Below are 20,780 nucleotides of genomic sequence, written 5' to 3'. Positions count from 1 at the left end.
GAGACACACACAGGAGAGACACACAGAAGAGAAGAAGGCAATGTGAGCGCAGAGACAGAGATCAGAGTGAAGTGACATGGCCACAAACCCAAGAAGCCTGGGACGGCCCCCAGATCCTGGAGGTGTCAAGGAATGTATTCTCTCTCAGAGCTGCTGTTGGGAACATGGTTCTGCTGGATTTGAACTTCGGGTCTCCAGAACTGTGAGAGAATAAATTTCTGTTGTTTTCAGTCACCAAGTTTGTGGTAATTCATGACAGCAGCCTTAGAAAACTACTACAGCATCCGTAAGTAGTAAGACCCAATAGGGGAAAAAAAAAATCATTACATATCCAATGAGTTGTATATATTTGTTAATAAGTACATATGTAAGACATCATAGATAGCAAATGGTAACATAAATGTCAAGCATGGTGGAAGTCATATAGTTTTCTTTTTACAAACCACAAAATGCTTTGCTCCTTACTGGGAAACATGAGGAAGTGTTTAATGCCATGTTCCAGAAGAACATCAAGGTATAATTTTGACGATGCGTGTAATCAGGCCATGGGATAGGAAAAGAACCACAACATCTTCAGCATTTTGCCTTTGACAGTCTCAGCAATTCTGTTTTTTCCTGAGACATATTGAGAACATATGTAATTGGGTCATCTGAGAAATTAAAGGAGAGCTCACAGAACACGGACAATGTAAATGCCATTTTCATTGCCTACATCCAGACGGGATCAAGTCAGTGCCTGTGCAGGCCACCTCACTTGGACTAGTCTTTTGTTTTGTTTTGTTTTGTTTTTAAATAGTTCAAGTGCTGCTTTCGGTCATCAGATTACAATTTGTATATTTTACTCACTCTCAGGCTTCAGAAGTTTAGAGATAGATTGCTTTTGGATTGTAATTTTCATTTGACCCAAAGGATGCTCGCATTTAAGATGATCACATTCCTTATTTCTATTTTTCACATCCAAATGACACTCTAGACAGAAGGAAGGATGCTTTAAGTTATAAAATCAGTTAACATGTGTTTCTCTGGAGCCCCAGTTGGCACAAGGTAATTTCTCATGGAAAACAAATTCTGTTTTATGAATAACATTAATAATTTGTGTCCTTAGAATATTGATTGCATTATCGATGGAAAGGCAATTTGTTGTACATTCAGTTTGCTATCATAAAATCATTTCAGCCACTTCACTGGTAAATATTGGTGTGTTAAAACCTCTTTCATGAGTAGTCGATTACAGCTGATAATATGATCATCCCATGGAAATTAGTAAACTTTTTAAGAAGACCTTTTTTTTTTTTAAATTGCACAAATGTTGGTGAGAATCCAGCTCTTGCAGCTTTGAAGTAGGGTGTTTTCCCATCTTCAAGATCCTGTCTTGTTTAGCTAGAGCTCTTCAATTCCTGAAAAGCCCCTTAATTAAAAAAAAAAAAAATTCTCTTCAAAGAAAATGAACCACTGGCTGGGGATTTTCTCCTCTGTCGCTGGTATTGATTGCAGTCCAATCTGAAAAGTAACTCATCTTTTAGATCTTGTCCCTCTTTTATTTTTTAAATTGTTAATTGAAAATTTCTTTCATTTTTAAATTTGCTTGAGTGGAGGAAGACAATTGGTGGGTGGCGAATGGTTCAGCAGACCCCAAACTTCCTTAGCAGATTTAGGAAATGAATTTGTGTCTCTTTGGCTTGACACGCACATATTTTTCTAGCTGTAATTGGGTCCCTATGCAGCTAACTCTCCAAACTGTGGCTCTTTTGGACACTTTCCAAGATCCACCACGGACCGACTAGGGTATGTCAGTTAAACGGAATCTTCGCTGCTTAACCTGCACTTCTCTGAATTCAAATTGGGCTCCAGAGTGCCCTACATCAGGACACTGGAGCTAGGCTGTTACTGACTTGTGCCAATACTATGCATTAGAGAAGAGTCGAGATAAACTTTGGTTTCCACCCTGCCTTTGGTTGACATTTATGTCGTAACTGTGCAATCGTGGGCCGTGCAAAATCCTCTATCCAGAACCTTCATGCTTCCTGGAGGAGGCAGCAGAGGATGGGTACTGGCATTCATCCTTATCGTCCCCTCTGGCAAGAGAAAAATTCGTGAATACAGGGGGAGAAAGCTGAAGTGGAATGCTCTCCAATTTTACCCCCCGCAAGGGAATCCGTAACCCCTTAACAAGATACCATCAATAGATCTGCTCTATCCTCCAGGCACACCCTTTAGTTTTTCCATCTGGCCGTTCTTTCCCTCTTTTCTGTCCTGGTCTCCCTTGGAGATCATTTTCAGATGGATTTTATTCACATAAAAATAGATGTGTGTTGAGAGGTGGTGGGTGAGAATCTTGGTTTGGGGGTCTGCACAACTTGGTTCGAACTGTCTGTCCCCCGGCACCCTCTGCGCGCACACACACACACACACACACACAATCCGTATGGCTATAATCTGTCCTCTGCCCACTTCTTTCGTTTCTCACACTTCAACTCTTGTCCAATTTCACTGGATCTGAGGAAAACAGATGGTTCACCTTCATGGAACCTTAGATGTAGCATGTGCATAAGCTTAAGGATTCTGCATAGCCTTGGTTTTCCTTGAAAATGGACTCTATTTAAATAACTCAAAGAGAACAAGAATGATCATCAGTGCAGTTCTCACCAGCCAAGCTATTAATGTGTATCCCACCTTCAGCTGGACATTTAGTCTTGGACTTGAGTACTGCCCTGCCAGCAGCGTACCTTTGAGGGTCTCCACGCTAGAGGCTGCTGTAGACTTGCTATTCAGGGATCCATTGTGAGTCAGGGGAGCTCCTCCATGCTCACCCAAATTTAGAAACACTGTTCACTAAGGCAAATTAAGGAAAGTTATTTCAGTTGCGATTAGAAAGAGAAGCGATTAAAGGTTCACTTCAATACGCTGGACCCTAGAAGAGCTGGTATCATTACGCAAATAATAATTCTGGGCACCATTTTGTAAGTGGGGGAAGCAGTGAATGTAATGAGGCTGGTGAACCCTCACAGAGATCAAGAGAAGGGCCAGACCCTTGTGGTTTTGAAGGTCTGAGGAAAAAATAAATAAATTAATTAATTAATTAATTAATAAACGACGAGACAAGAAAAGAAAAACAGCCAAAAGCCAGATGTTCCTCTAGCTTTTATGTGTACAGATGAATCCTTTGAGAGGGGACAGAAGCCTAGCTTTCATGCAGGGTCACATGTGGTCAATAGCACAGTGACATTACTGAATGTTTACCTCCAGAGCCATCTTTGGGCTTGAGGAACACACTCAGCCAGCCTTATGGTGCCCGTCTGATTAGCTCTGAATGTTGATAGGAGGCTCTCAGAGGGGGCTGAGCCTGTGGAGGAAGGCAGCTGGCTCAGGAGGAAATGTCCCTTAAGAGATATGCTGGGCAAATGAGCTAACAAAATCCTCTTCCTCGGGGTACTTGCCCCAGGTGGGCACACCATGACATGAGAGGCCCGAGAGGTTTCCCAAAGCTGAAAATTAGGCTTTGGCATTGTTGTGGTCATTATGGTTACGAACATGCTCACCCAAACCAGATTCGGGGAATGGCAGCGGTGAGTCAGTCTTCTGTCTTATTTAGACACTCTGGTTGGTTATAGGGCTGGAATTGGTGTAGGTTGGGAGGAGAGCCACAGAGGGCACATGAGATGGTGTCTTCTCAGCAGAAGCATCCCTCATCTGGATGCTCACGTGTTCAAAGGCACTTGAGGGGCAGGGCGCTGTCCCTATGTAGGTGTAGGTGTGCACATAGGAGCACTTCTGACCCAGGATTTCACACAGGATTCCGGCAGGCACATGTCCCATGTCCCAAGCCCAAGAAGAATCATTTTGTGTTTTTTGTTCAAAAGAACAGACTATGAATCCTTCCTCGGTAACTGATCAATTCTGAAAATACCTGTGACTCAGATTTGTGCTTACACTATTTGTTTTCTGATAATTCAAAAAGTATCTACTCTGCAGTTGGCCAGTGGTGCCAAGGAAAGCCACTCTGGGATCATCTGAATGACCACTCCACTAAGCCTCCCCCGCACCACCCACCCACAGCCATTTCCCTGCATTTCCTAGAATTACTGAGCCCTCTTCCCTGAGTTCCAGCTGTGTAGATAAGAAACACATCGAACATGTCTTAAAACAGAACCACAGAAAATTTGTTCTGTTAGATAGTTGTGAAATTTAAATTAAAAATGTGGAAAATAATTTAACTTATCTTTTCCTCCCAGGAAACCTATAACACCTATAAATTGCTGTTTATACCATAGAGAAGAATTTTTCTAACATCTCAAACATTCAGATTTTCATGCTTTGAGAACTTAACTAACTACACTGTTGGCCCCCCAATGTGAAAAACGCTCCTCTCCATGAAGGCAATTGGAGGAGACCCTGCTATAATTGATATGTCAACTTAAGTGGTCCAGCTAATATTTCCACAAGCACTTGAATATAAAATGTAATGGAGCTCTTTAAAAGGCTCATCGCAGTTGTAATTTTGAATTGCTATAAAATTTATAATCTTTGTCCATACCCAATTCCTATCTTGGGAATTTATAATAGACATAATACACATATATATTTTTACTAAATGTTGACTCCGAAAAGGAAGTGCTTCTAACTGAAGCCATACCCTGGGGGGTAATAGTATTAAATGATCATTGCTTTCCAGACAGCGCTCTTGCTTTTGCCTTTTTTTTTTTTTTTTTGGATAGACTGTTTGTTTTCCCAGTTCCCTAAACCTAGAATTCTATATTACGCCTAACTGCCTAAACCCAGATATTATGTATTATAGAATAATTTTAATAATTTTAAATATGAAGCAGTAAATCATGTTAAAGTTCATTATGATTAATACTGTATTCTAATAACCCTTTCTTGATCTGAACAAGAAAACACAACTGACACTTGGCCGAAAGAAAACAAATATTGATTCAAACGTAATTGTCCTACAAGCTCAGTCTTAGGAGGGAAATCTGCTTGCGGACCTGAACACTTTGACCCATGAACATTATTTAAACACGAAAGCAAATCAGAAAATGCCAGTGTCTAATGTGCCTTTTCATTTCTCTGAAATCAGACTGCTCAGAGGATCGTTGCAGGTCCTGGGCTGAACTATAAGTCCCCAAATTGAAGAAAATGATCGCCCTCACAGAATTTCCAGGTCTAGATAACCCCCTCCCCATGTTTATTTATGAGTCTATTACTTCTTGTTTGGAAAATTTCCTTGACACCTCGTGGTGTGTGTATTAGATTCTATTCCCTCTAGTGAGAGGCGAAGCTTAACTAGAACACATGCCTGGGAGCTTTACAGAATATGATATTCACTCAGCAAGAGAAACGCCTCCCATCAAGCAGCCTCCTGGAAAAACGCTTTATGAAGACGGTTTTTCACTGCTGACATGTCAGCATCTGTTCTCAAGTACTCCTGCTGTTTTTCATAAAGGATGTTTAGTATGGAGCTAAGACTGAAACCAACAGTGCACTTGCTTTTGGTGGTCATTAACAAAAGAATTGCTTTAGTAGCATCTAAATTCTATGTGTCATCGCTATCATACTCTTCACTGGCCTGGAGGGAGTCTACAGTCACATGTTGAAGAGCTCCATTTTGTTGTAATAAATAATGCACTAATAATATTCGGAGGTGCCAAAAAAAAGTCACATATGCAGAAGAGCTATCTTGGAGGAATTGATTTATTTGGGAATACTCAGAACTGAACCTTAACAAAGTTAACCGCCAGGTGCCTATATATTTCTTGCAAAGTTACATACATCTTGGTTAAAAAGTCAGTGAGACTATTTCACAAGGAAATGACATATTGTTCCCCATCCCAGGGGCTGTCATTGTACTGTTTACTATAGCTTTGAAATGTTTTCCAGTGGAATCAGATCAAGATAATTTCAGAAACAGGTGCAAATCAGCATTTCACTAAGGGAGTGGACCTCTGTTTTGAATAGATCCAGGATCATATCAATTTATATTAAACTATTATTATTTTAATCAAATGATGAATATTTCACTTTATACAGTTAACGCTCTAGAGTAATGGGATAAGTGTATCTTTTTGTGGTTAATTTGCATGTAAATCAAAGGAAGAGCTAGCTTCCATTTGACACACCAATGGCCAGTGCAAACTCAACTCCCTCCTTATAAATCACTGGGAGAGATGGCACACTTTCCTTTTTTCCCCTTGGCCTAAATTTTGTCTCTTAGCTGCACCAATGTTATGTCTACCTAATCAAGTCCTGTTTATGTGTCAATCTTCAAAATCATGCATTGATCTGAGGAGCTGATGAAAATGTATGCTGAATTGTTTGAAGCAAAAGAATACACTGTAGATAAAAATGCTCTGGAGGATTAGGAAATCCTATTAAATTTATTTCACCAACATGTATATTAATCTCTAAGAAGTTGAGCTAAAAGATTAAACTGCAAGTACTAGCCCTTAATTAGAATGTGAGCAGCTTTTATATTCTCTGTCTGGATGTCTCATGAGCATACTGATTTCTTGTTAATACTGACCCTTCCTGCATTGAAACAGAGATGTACGAGAGGTAATTGGGTTTGAGGAAGCATTTAGCAACTCTCATGAAGTCTTCAATTGCTTGCCCTGAGATATGGAGGCATCAGGGTTTTTTTAAATCTCTTTGCATTCTATTTGACAGATAGTCGCTGCAATCATGGCCATTACTGGCATCGTCATGATGGCATATGCAGATAATTTCCATACGGATTCGATCATAGGTGTGGCATTCGCAGTGGGCTCAGCCTCTACATCTGCATTATATAAGGTATGTTGTGCCTTTTTAAAATGTCATTGGCTGTCATTCGTAGCTTAAACTCAAGTAATAAAGGAAGCCAGGACAACGAAAGTCTTGGCATGAGGAAAAAAAAAAAAAAAGATGGTTTAAATAAGACTAAGTACCATTTACTGGGTACTTGCTACATGCTGGGCACTTGCCAGAAGTTTTCACCTGTGTTGACTCAACTTTTCTGAGGCACAGGCACTTACCCCCACTTTCCAGATGAAGAAACTGAGGCTTAAAAGATTAGTAACTTGCCCAGGGGCATCCAGCCAGGAAGTGATAGAAAGATTTAAATTCTGACTGGCCACCTCCAAAGCCCATGCTCCACACCTCTGCCTGTCCACGGTCATCAACCAGTTGCAGCAGGGGCTGAGAAGGACCCCCTCCTCTCTTTAAGGTTCTTTATGTTAACTGCCTACAGTCATTACCTTAACCCAATGAGGTGTTAAAAATTACAAGAAGCTGTCACTCGTGAGTTGACTGCTATGTATTAACCCGAAGCCACAGGAACTCCTGTTATTAGTGAAACGAAGGGCCTCCTTTCCTCTCTGATGGATACTCTGGGTCTGCACTATGTACTTACCACCCGTTCTCTGCTGGAGCTGCCACTTTTGAGAGCCAGCTTTGAGGAGGTAGCTAAGGCACTGTTCCACTTTCACCTCTCTTGGTGTTTCAATGAGAAAATGCTCTGTGAAAAGCAGGAAACGCCCTTCGCATCCCTCCTGGGTGCCTGTTCTGATTATTCACCCAACACTGCGCTCCGGCTCCGAGGGCACTGAGTCTATTTCCATATTGACATTTCCTGGCCCACTGATTCTGTGACAGGCTTGACAGTTTTCACTCAATTGCCAATTAGTGTCTAACTGGCCCCAAATGAAGCTCTCTGAGGTGTCTAATGAGACCGAAGAACAGCACGTGGTCAGTTCCTCTTGATTCAGTCTCTCAAGAGAAAAAAAAATAAGTTCAGTTGAAATTAAAAGCAACACATGGAATTGCTATGTGACTGGGATGGCCGTCTTTCGAGAGAATTCTCCTGACCATGTCATAGATGTACTCATCCTGGGAGCAGTAACATTTTGCAGACACGCATAAAATCAAATGTGCGCCGTCGGAAAGATCTGCTTTGTTCTATGTTGTTTGAGGATTAATATAGGAAGCAGAAGGGTTATAAAAGCCTAAGAACATATCAACTAGACCCCTGGCTCCTTCTCAGCCCAACGTGACTTTATGTGGCCATTCATACTCCTTGCTACCTTCTTCTGTACACAGATTTATATCCAGAAAAAAAAATTTTTTTTAATCTGGAGAATAAACAGAGTATTTGTGAAAATAAGTTAAGCTCCGAGAGAAAAGTGCTTATAAATCCAAGGCATCATTATTACATCTCTCAACAACATAATGATTGTCTCTCTGTCTAGTTTAGTTTTTGGTATCTGTCAGATGGGTAAAATGAATCCCATCCTTGAGGGGAAGAATTGACGGCATCTCAACCCTAGATTTTCCTGGTTTGTTCTACACGCTTAGTTATCATTCACCCTATACCCATCCTTGATGGTGGTTAACACAGTGCCTGCAGTTGTTTCCAACATTGTTAAGGAATTCATTTTATGGCATTTGCTGTTTCATGTAAAGACAACAGGGTATCTTACTTATCTCAATGGCCCATTTACTGTCATGGAGACGGTGGGGTAAGAAGAAATAGAGGATAAACTTTGAGTGGGTCAGTTCATTGTGTAGAACTTGCCTTGCTGCTCTAGCCAAGTCTCTAACTGTGTGGCTAAGGAGTTTCTTTCCCAATCCAAGGTCTTGTTCAAGATGTTTCTTGGAAGTGCCACTTCGGTGAAGCAGCACACTTTGTCTCCACGTTGGGTTTCTTCATTTGATCTTCATCTCTTTCACCCCGGTCATCCTGTATTTCACCAAAGTAGAGCACTGGTCATCATTTGCAGCTCTGCCGTGGGGCTATCTCTGTGGATGGCCGGGCTGTGGCTGGTAAGTGGCCCTGGGTTTTGCCTTCCATTCCCTACATCACTTTTGACCTTTCCTTGGATTAGATAAATGAACATAGTAGGGTTATTCCCTTGGGAACCTTTGTCTTCTGTTTCCCGAACTTACTTAAGGTTGGCTAATGGTCAGAAGGTCTTTGCAGGCTATTGCTTGTATAGATCAGAGATGTTCAACTGGTATATCTCTCATGAAGTAAGGTGTGAGCTAGAGGCCTAGACCACTCTGATCACCACTGGGCTTCAAACAGCCTTGTCCATTCTTCATGTTGTACTGTATGATGTCACTGTGTTCCAGCATAGCATGGTGCACCAGGCAGAGGGAGAGAGGAGATGGTACATTCAAGGTACTCAAAGTGGATCAAAATGGCTGGAGCACCAAGTGCAGGAAGAATAGGGAGGAAAGGAGGAAATGACATTCTGGAAAGAAACAGGTCATGAAGGAGCTGGAAACCCATTAAAGGGAGTAAATCCATTTAAAAATCTTTAAGCAGAGGTGACAGGCTCCCATCTGCATTTTAGTGAGCCAGCTCTGGCTGTGTATGGAGAATGAATTTAAGATAGGAAGCCCTCAGCAAGCAAGAGAAGGCAGAACTGGACTTGGTCACCCTGCTAAGTAGGTTGTGCCTAGTCGGTGACCAAGAAAAAATCACCTGGAGTCTTTTTAATGTTCTCTCTCCAAATTCCCCAGACTCAGGGTGGTCAGCTTCACCTGAGCAACCAGGGGACTGTGACTTTCCAGCTGTGCTGCTTCTGTCACCCACTGTAAAAGGAGCCTGAAAAATAATGAGCCCACTCTTGTATCTCCAAGCCTATGAACAACAGCACCGGCTACATGACTCAATGTCCCTTTACTCAGAACCAAATAACTTTCATTCTGCTCCTCTGTCTTCACCCTTCCCAAGGACAGCCCCCTCTGCCTGATCCCCATTTTCCCACCACACTTGACCTGCAGGATGTCTGCCAACCCTCAGCTGATCTTTTATCAAGGTGGCATAATCCGAAGCAGCTTTGCAGTTCCTCGGAGAAAACCATTGGCCTGGTTTTCATTCCCACAGAAGCCTTGGGTTATCTTTTCTCTACTTTGCCCCAGGCCCCTAAGCAGGGGGTGGGGCAGGGGTCTGAGACCAGAAAAGGATCAAATGTTGATTGTTGGTCTTTGAATTCTACTTTGAAGTTGAAAGATATGTAGTTATGACCTTTTATAACCTCTGCTAATTGAGTAGAAATCAATAGCAGTGTTTCCATAAGACCCAAACATCCTAATTAAAAGTGCCTCGATAATTTCCTGGTCAAAATTGTGTATGCATGATCTCCAGCTTACAGCAAAGTAGCCCTTCACCAACATATGTCCCTTGGCTTGGTCCATTCACCTGATATGTCTGTGTCCCACTGAAACTTGGGCGAGGCCTCATGCTACAGATAGCATATTGAATTATATATCCTTGTCCTTAGGTTGTCAGAAAAATGAGTAAGTGTTCTACCTAAAGAACTAATTAAAAACAGACAACACATTTCAGTGAAGCCACCTGTTTTTTGCTGAGTGGGAAGGGCTCAGTTCTCACCCAAATACCAGTACTTTCAATCTGCTGAAATAATCCAGTTCAGCCGATAAAAGAGCAGTACAGGAGATTAGCAAAATCTGTGTAGGATTGAATACCTTCGTGACTTGCTGGAGTGTGCCATATTTGACTCCCTGAGTCTACGGAGAGAGTTGAGGGGCTGGAATAGTCATTCCCATTGTAGCTCTGCCATGAAGGAAAAACAATTATTAACTTTGGAAGGTCCTCTGCCTTGATTGCCACCACTATTGTACAATAATTATGAAAGAGCCCATGTTTTATGAAAGTTCAACCCACTGTCTCTATCTACCAAGTACAAGTGACTCCAGATAACAAAGTTAGTGGGCTTAATTAAGGCAGGGATTATAAATAGCAGTAGAAGAATAAACACTGTCCTGGAGTAGTTCTAGAACCATCTTTGGTTCCTTAGAGATATAGGCAGTATGGTTGAATCATTTACATACAGATCTCTCTGAATTAAAGACCATTCCTAGTTGTTAATATTTGTCTCTCTAAACAACCCCTAAAAGAAACACAATTGAAATCCATTAAAATAATGCTATGTAGGGGCACCTGGGTGGCTCAGTGGGTTAAGCATCAGAGTTTTGGTCTCAGTTCAGGTCCTGATCTCTTAAGACCCAAACATCCTGATTAAAAGTGTCCAATTTCCTGGCCAAAATCAACCTAGCCAGGAACCATCACAAAACCCAAATTCCGTGTGGAACCTACTTGAGATGAAATGAAATAAAATAATGCTATGTAGTTTATCATTGTTTCTCTTTTTTTATCATAGTTTTTCTTTCCAAAACATGTATTTTTGATCATTTTTGTAGGGGGTAGATGATTATTTTATATTTTACTAAAAAGATCCAAAATATTAATTCAAATATATCTAGTTATACCTTCCTTTGGTTCTGTGGCCCTGCCCTTGAATAATCTGTGGAATTAAATCAGGATGTGGAAAAGAGCCCTGGGGTTCAGTGCATTACATTGAACACACTTTCATTTGCCTGTAGGATGCTCACCACGAGGGAAAGGAAATAAAACAGCATAGGCCATCCTTGGATAGAGCTTTGTTTAGGCAGTAACAGGAGAGCCTTTTCATTATCCAGGAATATGGCGTCATACAACAAAGTAACAAAGGGAAAAAAATCCAAACTTCAAACAGTCCTCTGCTCCTGACCTCTGGCTGGCCCCAGCCTGCCTTTATAGTGCTAATAAGCAGTGTCCTGAATTGATTGTTTCACTGCTTTGGATTTGTTCTAAACGCCCTTTGCCAGCCAACTGGCAAGAGATCAGGCAGCCAAGGTGACAGAGGAGAAAAGAGAATAGACTACTTCAATCGAGAAACTCGTGCATCTGGCTCCCAAATTAGAGGATTAATTGACCAAAGATGCGGACTGTGTAGAAGGCAGGTTTAGCAAAAACACTGGTTCTATTATGTGAAGAAGGAAAGAGCCCAGCAGATCAGTTTGCCTTCATCCTCTGTATCCTCCTGTGTTTTTCAGCCTTCAACATCCTGGTGAATGTCGGCGTGGTGCTGACATACCCAATCTTGATCTCCATTGGGACCGTGCTCAGCGTCCCCGGAAATGCAGGTACGGGTCGCATTTGACAAGTGCGCCATCTCTTGCCTCTGTTCCTTTCACACCCTGAGTGGTTTCTTCGAACAATTGTGAATTATGTCCCTTGCCTTGGAAGATGTTTTTAAATATCGGGAAGGTGGCAGACAACAGAATAACTATGCAGCAGATTTAAAATTTACAGCTATAAACACTGTTTTTACTCAGTCGTGCTTTTAGAATTAAATACCAAATGTATCATTTGGGTTTCATGTAATCTCCCTGACAACCTAATTTTGCGGTATTTTTAGAGGAAGTCCTGTGGAAACAAAAGGCATCCCAGCCGAGGGCTCTCAAGTAAGCGTCACTAATGAAAGTGTAGGAAACGTTCAGGGTGTGGGCTCCCCATCAGACTATCCGTGGGGAGCGGCAGAAGCTTCTCCTGGGGGCCGAGCAGATGGCCCTCTGGAATACGTACAGGAAAAAGCAATTGGGCTCACTTTGGGAACAAGAAGAGAGGGTATTTTTCCAGGATGATCTTTATAGTGAAACGTGTCAATGGAGCAAGTTATGAAAGTGAGGGATTTGGAAGACCATACAGTCCTAACTGTGAGATTTTATTTTTCCAAGTCTCAGGTACCCAACTTTCGCTGCTCCTAATCAGCAGGTACTCATTGAGCCTTTACTGTGTGGAGAACTATAGAAGAAACAGGGAGGGGGAAAAGATATTATTGTTCCCCTAAGAAACTTACACCAAATTTGGAAAAACAAGACCAACATATATGAAATAACTTAACACCCCACAGTGGGATTTATTAGCAAATGCCAAATGGTGTGAGACAGACTCATGGGACTACCAGATACCCGGAGGAAAGAAATTTGTGTGAGGAGTGGAGTTGTCAAAGAAGTTCATTCATTCACCTAGGGATCCAGTCATTCAACACATCATTTCTAAGCACTTAGGACATGTCAGGAACAGTATTAATGCTGGTGAGAGTTTGTATGTATACTCTGAACCATGTAGTGTACAGAGGGAGAAAAAAGAATTCAGTAGTTACAATGTAGAGACAGAATTGTATTGATAGAGGTGTGTAATGAATGCTCTGGGAGCACACAGGAGGGGCATCCAGGAGGGCTTCCTGTAAGAAGCCAAAAGAGAGAATGAATGAAGGGATTTGCTGGATGGTGGGGATATGAGAAGGAATGGGCGTTCCATGTAAATAGAACAATCTGGGCATTACCAAGAATTCCACTACTAGGTACATATGCTGAAAAAACAGAAAACGAGACCTTAAAATATACTTGTATGTGAACACTCATTGCAGCACTATTCATGGTGGCCAAAAAGTGGAAACATCCAAATGTCCATCCACAGATGAACCAATAACCAAGTTGTGATACGATGGGCTATCATTCAGCCATAAGAAGGCAGGAAGTATGGGTACGTGCTCCCACATGGTTGAACTTCAAAAACGTCGTGTTAAGTGAAAGAAGCCATATGCAAAAAAGTCACATTTGGTGTGATTTCGTTTATATGGAATCTCTGGAACAAGTTAATCCATGGAAACAAACATCAGATTCCCACACAGGAATTGGGAGGTTGGGGAAGGGCTTGGGAAGTAACTACTTCAGGGATAAGGGGTTTGAATTTGAAGTGATGGAGATGTTCTGGAATCAGACGGAGGTGGCAGTTGTACAACACTGTGGCCTACAAAATGCCACTAAATTCATGTGAAAAGAGTTCATTTTAATTTGTAGGAACTTCACATTCATTAAAAATTTTTTAAAAAGAACAGGAGGTCCCAAAATGTAGGCATTAACAAACGTGGCCCATTTGGAAAATCCTCAGCAGCCCAATGAATCTGGAGAAGTGAGAAGGGATGCAGAGGAGAAGTTTCGAGAAATAAAACTGCAGAGGCAACTAAGTGAGATGACATGAGCCTTGAAGGATAAGTCTGACTTAGAGAGAAGAACAGAAAGCAAACAAAGGCAACAATAGAATGATATGGACAAAGGAAAGCGAGGAGTGGAGTTGTCAAGGAAGTTCATTCATTCACCTTGTTGAAAGAACAAGGGAGACTTTAGAAATTTCTAGAAGTAGCACTGACAGTGGTTATTATTCTCAGAGAAGCTTAGAATCAGTCCTAGCCTGTGACAGACCTGATTTTTCTTCCCTAGCTGTGGATCTCCTGAAACAGGAGGTGATCTTCAATGTCGTCCGCCTGGCCGCTACCATTGTCATTTGCATTGGGTTTCTGCTGATGCTGTTGCCAGAGGAGTGGGACGAAATCACCCTGAGATTCATCAACAGCCTGAAGGAAAAGAAGAGTGAGGAACATGTGGAGGACATCACTGATTCTAGTGTACACCTGCGGACCAGAAGCAGGGCCAATGGGACAGTGTCTATACCCCTGGCTTAACGAGGGACCCATTTTGGATGCACGTGTATGTATATTCTGTGAATATAGTAAATTTTTCTCACTACCTGTACACTCAAATGACAGTATTAATTCTGGATTTGGATATGTCATAGGTGAAATCATGCCAAGGATAAAAGTTTACATTTATATGCTTATCAAGGAACTGGTGTAAATAATCATAATAAAATTTTTTATTAAAAATATATTCATCTTTATTCTATTTCTTCTGTTTAGAGGGAATTGCCTGCCCCTAATTTGCAAAATTTCCTGAAAACATGAGACTCTACTAAGTTATGGGTTTATCATCACCTTACCCTCACTGGAAACTGAAATATTTTTGTTCCATCAGAGAAAGTTGCATAAGAAAACACATGTAAAGGATACACACATTATATATATATATTTAAGTCCAATAAGACCCTTAAGTTTGAAGGCTGGGAAGTAATGAAACAACTATCAAAAGAGAATCTTCTATATGCAAGACTTACACTAGGAAAAATGAAGGCATGAAGACAGAGGAGAATCCGTCTCTACTTCCAACGTGCTTATAGTAGTATAGAACATAAGAGTGGTTATAAAGATCTCTAATAGGAAGTAGACATTTAAAAATGGCAGAGGGGTTAGAGCACAGCTCTACAGTACCTGACATGTTGACCACTCCTTTTTTCTGAAATATCCTCTCTACTTAACTCCCATACTATTTCCTGGTTCTCTATCTGCCTCACTGGCTGCTTCTCTAGGGTCCTCTTCCAAGACTGGTCTCATCGCTGTCAACCTTCAGTGCACGGTCTTCTTATCATCTCGTTCCACACTCTCTTCCTTGGGGATTTCATCTACTCCCATGGCTTCAAATGTCACCCATGTGAAGATGGTATTTTTTTTTTAATTCTTTTTTTTTTAAATAATTTTTTATTTTTTATAAACATATATTTTTATCCCCAGAGGTACAGGTCTGTGAATCACCAGGTTTACACACTTCACAGCACTCACCAAAGCACATACCCTCCCCAATGTCCATAATCCCACCCCCTTCTCCCAACCCCCCTCCCCCCAGCAACCCTCAGTTTGTTTTGTGAGATTAAGAGTCACTTATGGTTTGTCTCCCTCCCAATCCCATCTTGTTTCATTTATTCTTCTCCTACCCACTTAAGCCCCCATGTTGCATCACCACTTCCTCATATCAGGGAGATCATATGATAGTTGTCTTTCTCTGCTTGACTTATTTCTCTAAGCATGATACGCTCTAGTTCCATCCATGTTGTCGCAAATGGCAAGATTTCATTTCTTTTGATGGCTGCATAGTATTCCATTGTGTATATATACCACATCTTCTTGATCCATTCATCTGTTGATGGACATCTAGGTTCTTTCCATAGTTTGGCTATTGTGGGCATTGCTGCTATAAACATTCGGGTGCACATGCCCCTTCGGATCACTACGTTTGTATCTTTAGGGTAAATACCCAGGAGTGCAATTGCTGGGTCATAGGGCAGTTCTATTTTCAACATTTTGAGGAACCTCCATGCTGTTTTCCAGAGTGGCTGCACCAGCTTGCATTCCCACCAACAGTGTAGGAGGGTTCCCCTTTCTCCGCATCCTCGCCAGCATCTGTCATTTCCTGACGTGTTTATTTTAGCCATTCTGACTGGTGTGAGGTGATATCTCATTGTGGTTTTGATTTGTATTTCCCTGATGCCGAGTGATATGGAGCACTTTTTAATGTGTCTGTTGGCCGTCTGGATGTCTTCTTTGCAGAAATGTCTGTTCATGTCCTCTGCCCATTTCTTGATTGGATTATTTGTTCTTTGGGTGTTGAGTTTGCTAAGTTCTTTATAGATTCTGGACACTAGTCCTTTATCTGATATGTCGTTTGCAAATATCTTCTCCCATTCTGTCAGTTGTCTTTTGATTTTGTTAACTGTTTCCTTTGCTGTGCAAAAGCTTTGATCTTGATGAAATCCCAATAGTTCATTTTTGCCCTTGCTTCCCTTGCCTTTGGCGATGTTCCTAGGAAGATGTTGCTGCGGCTGAGGTCGAAGAGGTTGCTGCCTGTGTTCTCCTCAAGGATTTTGATGGATTCCTTTCACACATTGAGGTCCTTCATCCATTTTGAGTCTATTTTCGTGTGTGGTGTAAGGAAATGGTCCAATTTCATTTTTCTGCATGTGGCTGTCCAATTTTCCCAGCACCATTTATTGAAGAGACTGTCTTTTTTCCATTGGACCTTCTTTCCTGCTTTGTCGAAGATTAGTTGACCGTAGAGTTGAGGGTCTATTTCTGGGCTCTCTATTCTGTTCCATTGATCTATGTGTCTGTTTTTGTGCCAGTACCATGCTGTCTTGATGATGACAGCTTTGTAATAGAGCTTGAAGTCCGGAATTGTGATGCCACCAACTTTGGCTTTCTTTTTCAATATCCCTTTGGCTATTCGAGGTCTTTTCTGGTTCCATATAAATTTTAGAATTATTTGTTCCATTTCTTTGAAAAAGATGGGTGGTACTTTGATAGGAATTGCATTAAATGTGTAGATTGCTTTAGTAGCATAGACATTTTCACAATATTTATTCTTCCAAATCCAGGAGCATGGAACATTTTTTCCATTTCTTTGTGTCTTCCTCAATTTCTTTCATGAGTACTTTATAGTTTCTGAGTAATAGATTCTGTGCCTCTTTGGCTAGGTTTATTCCTAGGTATCTTATGGTTTTGGGTGCAATTGTAAATGGGATTGACTCCTTAATTTCTCTTTCTTCTGTCTTGCTGTTGGTGTAGAGAAATGCAACTGATTTCTGTGCATTGATTTTATATCCTGACACTTTACTGAATTCCTGTATAAGTTCTAGCAGTTTTGGAGTGGAGTCTTTTGGGTTTCCACATATAGTATCATATCATCTGCGAAGAGTGATAATTTGACTTCTTCTTTCCGATCTGATGCCTTTAATTTCCTTTTGTTGTCTGATTGCTGAGGCTAGGACCTCTAGTACTATGTTGAATAGCAGTGGTGATAATGGACATCCTGCCGTGTTTCCTGACCTTAGCGGAAAGCTTTCAGTTTTTCTCCATTGAGAATGATATTTGCGGTGGGTTTTTTCATAGATGGCTTTGATGATATTGAGGTATGTGCCCTCTATCCCTACACTTTGAAGAGTTTTGATCAGGAAGGGATGCTGTACTTTGTCAAATGCTTTTTCAGCATCTATTGAGAGTATCATATGGTTCTTGTTCTTTCTTTTATTGATGTGTTATATCACATTGACTAATTTGCGGATGTTGAACGAAACTTGCAGCCCTGGAATAAATCCCACTTGGTTGTGGTGAATAATCCTTTTAATGTACTGTTGAATCCTATTGGCTAGTATTTTGTTGAGTATTTTCGCATCTGTGTTCATCAAGGTTATTGGTCTATAGCTCTCTTTTTTTGATGGGATCCTTGTCTGGTTTTGGGATTAAGGTGATGCTGGCCTCATAAAATGAGTTTGGAAGTTTTCCTTCCATTTCTATTTTTTGGAACAGTTTCAGGAGAATAGGAATTAGTTCTTCTTTAAATGTTTGGTAGAATTCCCCCGGGAAGCCGTCTGGCCCTGGGCTTTTGTTTGTTTGGAGATTTTTAATGACTGTTTCAATCTCCTTACTGGTTATGGGTCTGTTCAGGCTTTCTATTTCTTCCTGGTTCAGTTGTGGTAGTTTATATGTTTCTAGGAATGCATCCATTTCTTCCAGATTGTCAAATTTATTGGCGTAGAGTTGCTCATAGTATGTTCTTATAATAGTTTGTATTTCTTTGGTGTTAGTTGTGATCTCTCCTCTTCCATTCATGATTTTATTTATTTGGGTCCTTTCTCTTTTCTTTTTGATAAGTCGGGCCAGGGGTTTATCAATTTTATTAATTCTTTCAAAGAACCAGCTCCTAGTTTCGTTGATTTGTTCTATTGTTTTTTTGGTTTCTATTTCATTGATTTCTGCTCTGATCTTTATGATTTCTCTTCTCCTGCTGGGCTTAGGGTTTCTTTCTTGTTCTTTCTCCAGCTCCTTTAGGTGTAGGGTTAGGTTGTGTACCTGAGACCTTTCTTGTTTCTTGAGAAAGGCTTGTACCGCTATATATTTTCCTCTCAGGACTGCCTTTGTTGTGTCCCACAGATTTTGAACCATTGTATTTTCATTATCATTTGTTTCCATGATTTTTTTCAATTCTTCTTTAATTTCCCGGTTGACCCATTCATTCTTTAGAAGGATGCTGTTTAGTCTCCATGTATTTGGGTTCTTTCCAAACTTCCTTTTGTGGTTGAGTTCTAGCTTTAGAGCATTGTGGTCTGAAAATATGCAGGGAATGATCCCAATCTTTTGATACCGGTTGAGTCCTGATTTAGGACCGAGGATGTGATCTATTCTGGAGAATGTTCCATGTGCACTAGAGAAGAATGTGTATTCTGTTGCTTTGGGATGAAATGTTCTGAATATATCTGTGATGTCCATCTGGTCCAGTGTGTCGTTTAAGGCCTTTATTTCCTTGCTGATCTTTTGCTTGGATGATCTGTCCATTTCAGTGAGGGGAGTGTTAAAGTCCCCTACTATTATTGTATTATTGTTGATGTGTTTCTTTGATTTTGTTATTAATTGGTTTATATAGTTGGCTGCTCCCACGTTGGGGGCATAGATATTTAAAATTGTTAGATCTTCTTGTTGGACAGACCCTTTGAGTATGATATAGTGTCCTTCCTCATCTCTTATTATAGTCTTTGGCTTAAAATCTAATTGATCTGATATAAGGATTGCCACTCCTGCTTTCTTCTGATGTCCATTAGCATGGTAAATTCTTTTCCACCCCCTCACTTTAAATCTGGAGGTGTCTTCGGGCTTAAAATGAGTTTCTTGGAGGCAACATTTAGATGGGTTTTGTTTTTTTATCCATTCTGATACCCTGTGTCTTTTGACAGGGGCATTTAGCCCATTAACATTCAGGGTAACTATTGAGAGATATGAATTTAGTGCCATTGTATTGCCTGTAAGGTGACTGTTACTGTATATGGTCTCTGTTCCTTTCTGATCTACCACTTGTAGGCTCTCTCTTTGCTTAGAGGACCCCTTTCAAGATTTCCTGTAGAGCTGGTTTGGTGTTTGCAAATTCTTTCAGTTTTTGTTTGTCCTGGAAGCTTTTAATCTCTCCTTCTATTTTCAATGATAGCCTAGCTGGATATAGTATTCTTGGCTGCATGTTTTTCTCGTTTAGTGCTCTGAATATATCATGCCAGCTCTTTCTGGCCTGCCAGGTCTCTGTGGATAAGTCAGCTGCCAATCTAATATTTTTACCATTGTATGTTACAGACTTCTTTTCCCGGGCTGCTTTCAGGATTTTCTCTTTGTCACTGAGACTTGTAAATTTTACTATTAGGTGACGGGATGTGGGCCTATTCTTATTGATTTTGAGGGGCGTTCTCTGAACCTCCTGGATTTTGATGTTCGTTCCCTTTGCCATATTGGGGAAATTCTCCCCAATAATTCTCTCCAGTATACCTTCTGCTCCCCTCTCTCTTTCTTCTTCTTCTGGAATCCCAATTATTCTAATGTTGTTTCGTCTTATGGCGTCACTTATCTCTCGAATTCTCCCCTCGTGGTCCAGTAGCTGTTTGTCCCCTTTTGCTCAGCTTCTTTATTCTCTATCATTTGGTCTTCTATATCACTAATTCTTTCTTCTGCTTCATTTATCCTAGCAGTGAGAGCCTCCAATTTTGATTGCACCTCATTAATAGCTTTTTTGATTTCAACTTGGTTAGATTTTAGTTCTTTTATTTCTCCAGAAAGGGCTTTTATATCTCTCGAGAGGGTTTCTCTAATATCTTCCATGCCTTTTTCGAGCCCGGCTAGAACCTTGAGAATTGTCATTCTGAACTCTAGATCTGACATATTACCAATGTCTGTATTGATTAGGTCCCTAGCCTTCGGTACTGCCTCTTGTTCTTTTTTTTGTGTTGAATTTTCCGTCTCGTCATTTTGTCCAGATAAGACTATATGAAGGAGCAAGTAAAATACTAAAAGGGTGGCAACAACCCCAGGAAAATATGCTTTAACCAAATTAGAAGAGATCCCAAATCGTGAGGGGGGAGAAAGGGGATAAAAAGAGGTTCAAAAAGGAAGAAAGAAAAAATAAAAGAAAAAAATAAAAAAAAAGAAAAGAATTTAAAAAAATAAAACAAATAAGAAAAATATAAAAAAGAAAAAATATATATATTAGATAAACTAGTTAAAAAACGTTAAAAAAGAAAAAGGTAAAAGTTAAAAAAAAAAACTTAACCAGAAAGCGAGAAAAAAAACAAAAAATGAAAAAGAAAAAAATTAAATTAACTGCAAGACTAAAAAAATCACAGGGAAAAAAGCCATGAGTTCCGTGCTTTGCTTTCTCCTCCTCTGGAATTCTGCTGCTCTCCTTGGTAT

At 40.6% G+C, this 20,780-nt stretch overlaps 1 protein-coding gene across 2 annotated transcripts in view; it reads left to right on the top strand.

Moving 5' to 3' along the window:
* Positions 1-14,516, top strand: part of SLC35F4 (solute carrier family 35 member F4) — a 231,811-nt gene extending 217,295 nt beyond the window's left edge. For both annotated transcript variants that reach the window (XM_032344319.1, XM_032344318.1), the window contains exons 5-8: positions 6,667-6,792; positions 8,611-8,799; positions 11,880-11,970; positions 14,113-14,516. In XM_032344319.1, coding sequence (XP_032200210.1) covers positions 6,667-6,792; positions 8,611-8,799; positions 11,880-11,970; positions 14,113-14,354 — 648 coding nt within the window. In that variant the 3' untranslated portion in view covers positions 14,355-14,516. The remainder of the gene's footprint in view (positions 1-6,666; positions 6,793-8,610; positions 8,800-11,879; positions 11,971-14,112) is intronic.
* The last annotated feature ends 6,264 nt before the right edge of the window (positions 14,517-20,780 follow it).

This window comes from Mustela erminea, chromosome 5 (genome assembly GCF_009829155.1).
Source record: "Mustela erminea isolate mMusErm1 chromosome 5, mMusErm1.Pri, whole genome shotgun sequence".
NCBI classification, from domain to species: domain Eukaryota; kingdom Metazoa; phylum Chordata; class Mammalia; order Carnivora; family Mustelidae; genus Mustela; species Mustela erminea.
This window is presented reverse-complemented; position numbering and strand designations above follow the sequence as displayed.